The sequence below is a fragment of the Phyllobates terribilis genome, unplaced genomic scaffold (assembly GCF_046119375.1).
Source record: "Phyllobates terribilis strain yellow unplaced genomic scaffold, ASM4611937v1 Scaffold_1__5_contigs__length_1240528914, whole genome shotgun sequence".
In the NCBI taxonomy this organism is placed as follows: Eukaryota; Metazoa; Chordata; class Amphibia; order Anura; family Dendrobatidae; genus Phyllobates; species Phyllobates terribilis.
This window is the reverse complement of record NW_027362761.1, coordinates 190627812-190639857: the sequence shown is the minus strand read 5'-3', so window position 1 is coordinate 190639857 and position 12046 is coordinate 190627812. Positions and strand designations below refer to the sequence as shown.

At 44.4% G+C, this 12046-nt stretch overlaps 1 protein-coding gene across 1 annotated transcript in view; it reads left to right on the top strand.

Annotated features, from left to right (window-relative positions):
- The first annotated feature begins 9156 nt into the window (after nt 1–9156).
- Nucleotides 9157–12046, top strand: part of LOC141253041 (guanine nucleotide-binding protein subunit alpha-14) — a 160090-nt gene continuing 157200 nt past the window's right edge. The window contains exon 1 of the mRNA XM_073670806.1: nt 9157–9647. Coding sequence (XP_073526907.1) covers nt 9527–9647 — 121 coding nt within the window. The 5' untranslated portion in view covers nt 9157–9526. The remainder of the gene's footprint in view (nt 9648–12046) is intronic.

The following is a 12046-nucleotide window of genomic DNA, read 5'->3' as shown; positions in this document are numbered from 1 at the left end:
ATTCTCCGGTGCTGGCCCTGAGAGTTTTATTGCAAGTCTTTAATAGCATGGGTCTTTTCATATAGGTCATGACCCATGTGCGATTGTAACTCTCGCAGCCTGCTGTAGTTACGCCCCCGATCATGTGACCTCAAGTATGCGATATGCATACATGCGGTCACGTGCTAACTAGATTTGCACAGCCTCGCTCAATACAAATGGAATTAGCAAAGCCGAGTACAATTAGTCGGAATGGGCCTATGTGATTTGAAATGCCAGGGCTGAATTTCAGTCTCAGTCTGTCCTTGCTCTCCACTCTTCCTCCAGACTCTGGGACCTTGATTTCCAAATGAAATGCAAAATTTACTTTGCATTTACTTAGTGTGTTAATGACTGCGTTTTGGACATCTGTCCAGTCAGCAGTCTTCCCCAAGATTGTGGAGCCTACTGAAACAGACTAAGGGACCTTTTTAAATGCTTCGGAAGCCTTTACAGTTTTTAATAGGGGACAGGTTTAGTTGAAAAAAAAACCTCTGGTATGGTATTGCCAAGTTTGTTCCTCAAGTAAACGGAAAAGGTGATATGGGAGTTTGTATTAGGAAGTCAGAAAGATGATTATCTCTGCCCAAAAGGATTGTATGATTGACCAAGACCCCATGTGAAATAACCTCAAGAGGGATAAATATGGAGAGACATAAAGAGGAGACTACAACATGTTGCTCAAATTGTCTGATTGAATTTAGTGACATCACATTCGGGGATGGCGCTGGTCGTTGGATGCCAAGTAATCTCCTTAAACTGTGCAATGACAGTGTGCTCTCTTGCCGGCTCGTAACCTCTGATCTAAGCCTGCGAGGGAGCACAATGTCATTGTGCATATTGCACAGTGACAAGAATCTACTTAGCATACGTCGGAATAGAGTACCGACACATGCTCAGTAGAGCAGGGACTAGCCAAACCCCTGAAAAGGACTACACTGATGATGATTCGTTTCAGGGAGGGGCAGAGGCAACAGCAGTGACAGCAGCCTCTGCCCCCTAATGATGCTTCGTTTGAGTATCTCAGCACGCACTGGGATTCTCAAATGAAGCATCATCAAAGAGGATGTAGTAAAAAAATAAATAAAGCAGTTGTTAGTGTAGTTAGAGAAGGATAGCGAATTTTTAATGAAAGTGTATTAGAAAAAATATTAGATTATGATATTAAATAGATAGGCATTTAGGATTAAAATTCATTTGTGTTTCGGACCACCCCTTTAATGCTTCCATTTGGCTTCTACTGGTGGCATAACTAGAGTCTGATGGGCCCTGGCACAAGATTTGGACCGGGGCCCCCCTATCCCGGTATATACATACAATAGTGACCAAAAGTTTGGACACACCTTCTCATTTAAAGATTTTTCTGTATTTTCATGACTTTGAAAATTGTACATTCACACTGAAGGCATCAAAACTATGAATTAACACATGTGGAATTATATACTTAACAAAAAAGTGTGAAACAACTGAAAATATGTCTTATATTCTAGGTTCTTCAAAGTAGCCACCTTTTGCTTTGATGACTGCTTTGCACACTCTTGGCATTCTCTTGATGAGCTTAAAGAGGTAGTCACCGGAAATGGTTTTCACTTCACAGGTGTGCCGTGTCAGGTTTAATAAGTGGGATTTCTTGCCTTATAAATGGGGTTGGAACCATCAGTTGTGTTGTGCAGAAGTCAGGTGGATACACAGCTGATAGTCCTACTGAATAGACTGTTAGAATGTGTATTATGGCAACAAAAAAGCAGCTAAGTAAAGAAAAACGAGTGGCCATCATTACTTTAAGAAATGAAGGTCAGTCAGTCCGAAAAATTGTGCAAACTTTGAAAGTGTCCCCAAGTGCAGTTGCAAAAACCATCAAGCGCTACAAAGAAACTGGCTCACATGAGGACCGCCCTAGGAAAGGAAGACCAAGAGTCACCTCTGCTTCTGAGGATAAGTTTACCCGAGTCACCAGCCTCAGAAATCGCAGGTTAACAGCAGCTCAGATTAGAGACCAGGTCAATGCCACACAGAGTTCTAGCAGCAGACACATCTCTACGACAACTGTTAAGAGGAGACTTTGTGCAGCGGGCCTTCATGGTAAAATAGCTGCTAGGAAACCACTGCTAAGGACAGGCAACAAGCAGAAGAAACTTGTTTGGGCTAAAGAACACAAGGAATGGACATTAGACCAGTGGAAATCTGTGCTTTGGTCTGATGAGTCCAAATTTGAGATCTTTGGTTCCAACCACCGTGTCTTTGTGCAACGCAGAAAAGGTCAACGGATGGACTCTACATGCCTGGTTCCCACCGTGAAGCATGGAGGAGGAGGTGTGATGGTGTGGGGGTGCTTTGCTGGTGACACTGTTGGGGATTTATTCAAAATTGAAGGCATACTGAACCAGCATGGCTACCACAGCATCTTGCAGCGGCATGCTATTCCATCCGGTTTGCGTTTAGTTGGACCATCATTTATTTTTCAACACGACAGTGACCCCAAACACACCTCCAGGCTGTGTAAGGGCTATTTGACCAAGAAGGAGAGTGATGGGGTGCTACGCCAGATGACCTGGCCTCCACAGTCACCAGACCTGAACCCAATCGAGATGGTTTGGGGTGAGCTGGACCGCAGAGTGAAGGCAAAAGGGCCAACAAGTGCTAAGCATCTCTGGGAACTCCTTCAAGATTGTTGGAAGACCATTTCCGGTGACTACCTCTTGAAGCTCATCAAGAGAATGCCAAGAGTGTGCAAAGCAGTCATCAAAGCAAAAGGTGACTACTTTTAAGAATCTAGAATATAAGACATATTTTCAGTTGTTTCACACTTTTTTGTTAAGTATATAATTCCACATGTGTTAATTCATAGTTTTGATCCCTTCAGTGTGAATGTACAATTTTCAAAGTCATGAAAATACAGAAAAATCTTTAAATGATGTGTGTCCAAACTTTTGGTCTGTACTGTATATACACTGCTCAAAAAAATAAAGGGAACACTTAAACAACAGAATATATCTCCAAGTAAATCAAACTTCTGTGAAATCAAACTGTCCACTTAGGAAGCAACACTGATTGACAATCAATTTCACATGCTGTTGTTCAAATGGAATAGACAATAGATGGAAATTATTGGCAATTATCAAGACACCCTCAATAAAGGAGTGGTTCTGCAGGTGGGGACCAGAGACCACATCTCAGTACCAATGCTTTCTGGCTGATGTTTTGGTCACTTTTGAATGTTGGTTGTGCTTTCACACTCGTGGTAGCATGAGACGGACTCTACAACCCACAGTAGTTGCTCAGGTAGTGCAGCACATCAGGATGGCACTTCAATGCGAGCTGTGGCAAGAAGGTTTGCTGTGTCTGTCAGCGTAGTGTCCAGAGGCTGGAGGCGCTACCAGGACACAGGCCAGTACACCAGGAGACATGGAGGGGGCCGTAGGAGGACAACAACCCAGCAGCAGGACCGCTACTCCCGCCTTTGTGCAAGGAGGAACAGGAGGAGCACTGCCAGAGCCCTGCAGAATGACCTCCAGCAGGCCACAAATGTGCATGTGTCCGCACAAACGGTTAGAAACCGACTCCATGAGGGTGGTATGAGGGCCCGACGTCCACAGATGGGGGTTGTGTTCACAGTCCAACACCGTGCAGGACGCTTGAGATTTGCCACAGAACACCAGGATTGGCAAAGTCACCACTGGCGCCCTGAGCTCTTCACAGATGAAAGCAGTTTCACACTGAGCACATGTGACAGACGTAACAGAGTCTGGAGACGCCGTGGAGAGCGATCTGCTGCCTGCAACATCCTTCAGCATGACCGGTTTGGCAGTGGATCAGTAATGGTGTGGGGTGGCATTTCCTTGGAGGGCCGCACAGCCCTCCATGTGCTCGCCAGAGGTAGCCTGACTGCCATTAGATACCGAGATGAGATCCTCCAATCCCTTGTGAGACCATATGCTGGTGCAGTGGGCCCTGGGTTCCTCCTAATGCAGGACAATGCCAGACCTCATGTGGCTGTAGTGTGTCAGCAGTTCCTGCAAGATGAAGGCATTGAAGCTGTGGACTGGCCCGCCCATTCCCCAGACCTGAATCCGATTGAGCACATCTGGGACATCATGTCTCCCTCCATCCACCAACGTCACGTTGCACCACAGACTGTCCAGAAGTTGGCGGATGCTTTAGTCCAGGTCTGAGAGGAGATCCCACAGGAGACTATCCGCAACCTCATCAGGAGCATGCCCAGGCATTGTAGGGAGGTCATACAGGCACGTGGAGGCCACACACAATACTGAGCCTCATTTTGACTTGTTTTAAGGACATTACATCAAAGTTGGATCAGCCTGTAGTGTGTTTTTCCACTTTAATTTTGAGGGTGACTCCAAATCCAGGCCTCCATTGGTTAATACATTTGATTTCCATTGATGATTTTTGTGTGATTTTGTTGTCAGCACATTCAACTTTGTACAGAACAAAGTATTCAATGAGAATATTTCATTCATTCAGATCTAGGATGTGTTATTTGAGTGTTCCCTTTATTTTTTTGAGCAGTGTATATATATGTCCCTCAACCTGGCCCCATCCTGGTAGATATATATGTCCTCCATCATGGTACATATATTACCCTTCCTGGCCCCATCCTGGTATATATGTCCCTTTTCATGGGCCCCATCCTGGTATATATATCATCTATCCTGGTATATATGTCCCTTATCCTGGGACCCATCCTAATATATATATATCCCCTATCCTGGTATATATGTCCCTTAACCTGGGCTCCATTCTGGTATATATATATACCCCATCCTGGTATATATATCTCTTATCTTAGGCCCAAAAGAGGCAGGGTGATGGAACGGCCAAGACTAGATGGACTTGACAAGTACAGGCAGGCACTGCACGAATACTGGAAGACACGGCAAGTGTAGACAGGTAGAACTGTTATACTGACTGGCACGGCAGATACAGGTATGGCTGGTATACAGACTGGCACAGCAGGTGCAGGCGTTTACAGCTGGTATACAGACTGGCAGGTGCTGGCAGGCATGGCTGATATGCAGGCAGGCAGGTGCTGGCGGGCGTGGCTGATATACAGGCTGGCACGGCAGGTGCTGGCGAGCATGGCTGTTATACAGGCAGGCAAGTGCTGTGGGGGAAAGGTTGATATACAGGAAGGCAGGTACTGGCTGGCACAGCTGGAATACAGTAACACAAGGCTAGTATGGGCAGACAGGTACAGGACAGGTAAACTGATTGGCGGGTACAGGGGACCTGAGAACTTACAAGCGTGCAGACTACTGACATAACATGTTGCTCAGGCATCTCCCAACAGGTGGAGGTGCCTTAAATAGGAAATGTCTCCCAGCCATTCGCTGGGGACACTTTAGGACAGTGCGCGCTGTCACTTTAAGAGACTGGGAGCACGCGTGCGCGCCCTCAGCATAGTGCCCGGGGTTCTGCGAGCAGTGTGTAGACCCTGGGCAGCAGCAGGAGGAAGTGCGAGACGGGGGCCGCGGCAGTGAGTCGGCGTCCCTGCTGTAGGATGAAAGAGGCATGCAGGGATGACGGCACTACACCTGGTATATATATCCCCCATGCTGGTATATATGTTCCTTGTCCTGGGCCCTATCCTGGTATATGTATTCCCCATCCTGGTATATGTACCCCGTTCTGCCACTGTTTTTATTGCATAGAAAAAAATAAACAATTATACTCACCTTTCCTCCTTCTGAAGCCGGCAGCTGACTTCAGCGTGAAAGCGACGGCAGCGCATGACGTCTCTGCCATGAACATCCGGTCACGACCTCTTTGACCGCGATCGTTACTCCCCTGGCTTGTACTGATAGAGGGCTACATTTAATGGTAGCGGATAATAAGTGAGTATACAGAGCGGATTAGAGGCCCTGTAGGGTTTGTTTTTTTTCAGTATACCTATAAAGCCACTCATACCCAATAGAGCTAATCATTCAGCCAACACCTACCTCTCCCGAGTACCCCACACAATGGATCTTTCAGGTAGCTGAACATTCCTATGTTCTCTGTGAGAGAACCATTGCCTGACTCTTCAAGCAGCAGCTTATTTCTCTGAGAACAAAGGATTGGACATTGGAAATCTGATGTGCCAAATACTTCTTTACTCAACATCATCTGTTGGGAGAGTCGAGAGGCCCACATGCACATTTGACTGTCAGTCAATCCTGGCAGGTAAGGTCATTGTCAGTATACTTTGTATGGGGGCCTATATAGAGAATGCACAGACAAAGTGATCAGATCCATTGCCAAGAAAATAAGATCGCAAAGTACACATGATTTCAAGGTATCTTAAAAAAATGAGAGGTATGTCATATGTAGTTTGACAGGTCTCCTAAAATGTGCACATGGTTAGATTATTTTTGAGTTAATTACTAGTGTTGAGCGAGTATGTTCTGTTCCGAGTATGCTCGGGCCGAGCTCCGAGTATTTACAGCTGCTCGGTGATATGTTTGAATCGCTCCCGTGTGCATGATTTGCAACTGTTTGACAGCTTTATTACATGTGAGGAATGTGTAAGAAATAGACATTCCTCAGATGTATTAAAACTGTCAAACAGTCGCAAATCATGCACATGGGAGTGATTTAACCCTATCACCGACCAGCTGTAAATACTCGGAGCTCGGCCCGAGCATACTCGCTCAACACTATTAATTACCGATTTTAAACATAGCACCAGGGCATTACTCCGGTGAATACACTGATGAATTAATTAGAAAGTATAGGATGCTTTTGTAACTATAATTAATCAGGTATAAGTGCACTAATAGTATCTCTGTACCAAATAAATCTCCATTTGATACTTTTCGTATAGTATTTTTATAATTTCATGTATAAATCACTGCTTATTTATGTCATTTATGCTATTTATGTTGTAATCCCATCACATGTAGAAATAGGAGGCTTGTGGGTCATGTTGTTGAGCTTGAAAAAAACTACAGTTTCAGAAACTGAAATGTTGCAAGGGGTCGGACAACACAAATACTTTCACTGGATTCTTCGCAGTGCTGGTCCATTTTTCTATTTTATTCTGGATATTTTGAGGACATTTGAGCTAGTTGCACCTACCTTCCTGAATTGAGTGTGTGGCCATCTGTTCTTGTTGTATAAATATTTATTTATTGAACAGGATTCCTTATTGCATTTGCGCCTTTTTTGTCTAGTTTTTGGGGTTTTCTGCCTGTTTTTCATTTGCACCTAATTATTCTTTTAATTTGCCCCTTCTTTAAAGTCAAATTTCTATGTGTTCACCTATATTTTTTTATGTTCACCATTGTGGGTAAGGGTTGCGGTTTCTAGATCTTTTCACCTGATTCATAAATTGTGACTTTTTAAAAAGTGGCAAATTTACTCTGTTCCCCCTGGAGTGATTAAATGTACACCAGATATTTTTAAGTAATATTTTCACCATTTTGAGGAAACGTGACTTTTTGTGCTAAAAAGTCTCCAAAATGGGTCAAAGAAACATAAAGGGCCAGATTCATCATTTGTGTTGTTTTTAAAAATCACTTTTCGTTTTGTCTTGTGTTATTTGTTGACTCCTTTGCACCACACTTTTCAAAATGGCGCACATGTTTTATTTATTTTGTGCTACATAAAAAAAACTTTTTTTAATCTTTGACCTGTTTGGTTACTTTTAGTACAAGTTGCACCTTTTGCAAAATGGCACAAAAATATTTGGAGTAAATAAAATCACTCCAGAGGTGACTGAAAAACATTTGTGACAAATTTTGCTGCTTTCCGAAAAGTCACAAATGATGAATCCAGTGAAAACATCTAGAAAAATTCTGCCCACAGTAGTGAACTTAAAAATAAAAAAATAACACAGGCAAACACATAATAGACATAAAAAAAATGCAAATTTAAAGATGAATATGGCGCTACCAAAAAAGGCGAAAATGAATAATTTGAGGTATCGAGGTAATTTGAGATATCGAGTTAAATTGAGACATCGAGGTAAGTTGAGGTATCGAGGTAAGTTGAGATATCGAGGTAAATTGAGATATCGAGGTTAGTTGAGATATCGAGGTAAATTGAGATGTCGAGGTAAGTTGAGATGTCGAGGTAATTTGAAGTATCGAAGTAATTTGAGATATTGAAGTATCGAGATAAGTTGAGATATCGAGGTAAGTTGAGGTGTCGAGGTAAGTTGAGATATCGAGGTATCGAGGTAAGTTGAGATATCGAGGTATCGAGGTAAGTTGAGATATCGAGGTAAGTTGAGGTGTCGAGGTAAGTTGAGTTATCGAGATAAGTTGAGATGTCGAGGTAAGTTGAGATATCGAGGTATAAAGGTAAGTTGAGGTGTCGAGGTAAGTTGGGATATAAGGGTAAGTTGAGGTATCGAGGTAAGTTGGGATATAAGGGTAAGTTGAGGTATCGAGGTAAGTTGAGGTAATTTTCACCTTCACATTTGCACCTGATTTTTGTCAAGTTCAGTGTCTTGCGCCTTTTTCCTTTGTACCAAATTAATCTTTCCGTGTAGCGCCATTTTTTATGTCAGCTTTAGATCTTATTGCATTTTTTTTCTTTTATTTCCTCAGTGTGAACAGGGTTTTTGTTTTCTAGACGGTTTTGCCTTATTCCTCATTTGCGAGATGCAACATTGGTTCCAAACGTACTCCTGTCCTCCTGCACCTGAGTAATTTTATATTCTCCTGAATTTTTGCGTCATTTTGTAAAAACGTGCCTCTTATTACGCTGAAGAGTTGCATAAACTGTTACAGACAAAAAAAAAAAAAAGGAACTGTGCAAAATTCATGAACTGCCTGCACCATTTTGAAGAATTTCAAGGAATACCACAAGATGAAAAGTGTCTTAAAAACCCTCACTAATGACGACTCTGGCACTGTGGCCATTTTGAAGAAAATGATACAAAAAAAAAGTGAACAAATAACACAGGACATAAAAGAAAAGTGAGGTAAAAAACAACAACCAAATGATGAATTGGGGCCCCTGTGTTTTCCCCCATGAGTACATGTTACTTGCTGTTAGTGATACCCTTGGAGCTAGTTGCACCCCGGGTCACCCCCAGGTTTGGCAGAGGACATGTTTGGGGCAGCAGCAGCACAGACTCTGACAGGACAGGCCGCCCTGCCCGGTGTGGGGGTAGGAGGAGGCAGCCTGAGGAGAGTGCCGCCTTTTTTCTCCGCCTCTCCTTTACTCCAGGAAAAGAAGGCTTGGAGTGGTTATGCGCTGACTGACTCCCCACCTCCAGCCCTCCGTGTCTTTCTGTTTGTGGGCTCCTGGCCATCTGCTCCTTGTAAGCTGCCATTAGCTCCCCTGCACCCCGCGGCTCCCACCTCACACATGCCTGCAGGAGGGAGCCCTGCTAGGGAGCCGCTGCTGTGAGACTGGAGAGACTGCAAACTTCCCCAGGGCAAGGAAGGAAGAAACAAGGGATTCATTGGCTTTGTTCGCTTCCCCTCCCTCCTCTCGTTGAACTTTTGCAGGAGCACAGGCTGAGCTAAACTTCCAGCGGACGCTGCAGGGATTGCTGACGATGGCGGGGTGCTGCCTGTCTGCGGAGGAGAAGGAGTCCCAGAGGATTAACGCTGAGATCGAGCGACAGCTCCGCAGAGATAAGAGGGATGCTCGGAGGGAGCTGAAGCTGCTGCTGCTGGGTGAGTGCTGCTCCTAATCACCGCTAATGGCTAACCGGCTGGGGATAGCACTTCCTCCCCTGTGCCTTCTGCAGTGCTGGGACTTGTGGTGACTCCTGCAGGCGGCCGCTCTGAGCAGCCCACTGGGAGATAGTGATCTGAACAAGGTCACAAGAAGCAGACATGAAGTCCTGACCCTTGATCACTCATTACACAGGCAGTTCCACCTGCAGGAAGGAGCCCTGCGTGATATTTACACGTGTGGGGATGGATTTCCTGCCTCCAACTTAAGATGAGTGCTGGCCATTTCGTGGTGAACGCAAGGGTTAACCGTAATGGCGACGTGATACACAGGAGCGCCTCTGGCTAAGTGAAATCTATTTGGGCACCTCTGTGTTGTTCAGATGGTGTGTGGCACTGGCCTCGCTGAGATGGGCATTCACATTAGACAGCTGGTGGCCACCCATTACACCTGACTGGCCCAATAAGTGGCCAATACAGTTGGGGAGATATGTGTCCGCCATACGCAGCTTATTTCTGGTTCTGGAGGGGCATAACCAGATCATGGGGCGTCATTCGAAAACTTGTCGTGAGATTCCATTCTACCATGACCTTCTTCAGAACATGTATAAGTGTATAATTATTGTGCCCAGAGGGGTAACTATGACATCACATGTGACATCATCAGGAAAAAAAGCTTGATGTCGCATAGAAGCAGTCGGAGGTCCTAGTACTATAATGACGTCATAGCGCCGGAATAAAGCTGCAAACATGGGGCTTCATCGTGAAACTTAGGGACCACATGCCATTTTCCACCTTCCCTTCTGTCATCACCAACTGTGCCTTAGATCATAGTGAAGGTGGGCCCCATAGTAGTAGCTTTGCACGCTATCTGGGGGGTTACATGCATATACTGGTGGAAACCAAGGCTTTAGCAGGTCGGTCTTGTCCCACCGGTGGATGTGGGGGTGCAGTTTGGCGGTTACCATTGCTGGCCTAATATGTTGGAATTGGGATGCTTTATGTCTTGGTTTTAAAACTGTTTCAACTGCAAGGTCACAAGGAAGTAGAATATTTTGTTTTCTGATAGGATTAAGGTCTTTCAAATGACAATTGGCATATTGGTAAAGCTTTTAGTTGGAGGTCCACCAGCTAGGGTCTTGCATTAGTTCTCAGTGAATGGGCTGGGGCTCTTTGGCTTCCTTCTGATGCATTGTCTGTTGTGTGAATTAATACCCATGATTTGGGAAGTTGGCATAAGGCAGGTTTATACACAGCACAGGGTATTGTGAACCCTTTCACATTTGCGGTTTACTTGTGTTGTAGATGCAGGAAAAAAAAACATGAAAAGTCTGAATTTATTAACAAAATGAGTTATGTTAATGGCCGTCTTGTGCATTAATTAACTATTATATCCACTATAGCAAGCCATGATTATTTTATTATGATTGTAGTGGAGACAAGTGCCAGCTATTTGTGGCCTTTGGACCCCCCCCCCCCTTCCTTTAAAGAGGATCGGTCAGCTCTCCTGGAAATTGTTTTAGTAAAGATTCCATGAGGAATACAAGTATTAATTCATCCTTTCTTCAAAGTAGGCATTGTGCTGTTGTTCCTACTAGAAACTGATGAATAAATTGACAACTGGGAGTGTCAGGCTGATGGTGTGTCCCTGCACACAAACACTGCCCAATCAGACCATTGCAGTGTCAGACCTTGTAGGGACACACTCATTTCAAAAGGGCAGTATGGTAACACCTAGTTGTCAATTTATTCATAGTTTTATTACTATAGTTTTATTATTTTAACAGAGTTATGAGAGAAAATGATTCAGACCTGTTATTCCATGGGAAATAGGTTTACTAAAAGTATGGGGAAGTATGTACTTGGGTATTAGGAGATGTGACAGGTCGTTTTTTAAAGGGAACCTGTCATTTCAAAAGACACTATTAACCTGCAGATATGGGGTTGATCTTCAGGTTAACAGTTCTTTGAAGCCATGCAGCCGCTGCATCAAGAACCCGTCTGCCGGGAGAAAATTAACTTTACTCCTCCGGCTTCCAGTGATAGTGTGCGACGGCAGTACTCCACGTCCCTGGCACTGACAGCCGGCTCTACGTTGTATCAGCACTAACAGCTGTCAGTCAGTGCTGGTGCGTGGTTACAGCCGCAGCTCAATACTGAGCAGTGACTGAAAGCCGAGGCTGGCGGGAGAAATAAAGTTCATATCCTTCCAGCAGCCGGGGGACTCAGTGTGGCAGCCACACTGCTTCAGAATGCTATTAACTTGCAGATCATATTAACCCCATATCTGCAGGTTAATAGTGTTTTTTCATATGACAGGTTCCCTTTTAAAGCTTGTCTATACGTTTTGGACTTAGGAATTTAACTTTCTTAAGGAAGACCTGTCATAAGTGGCCCGT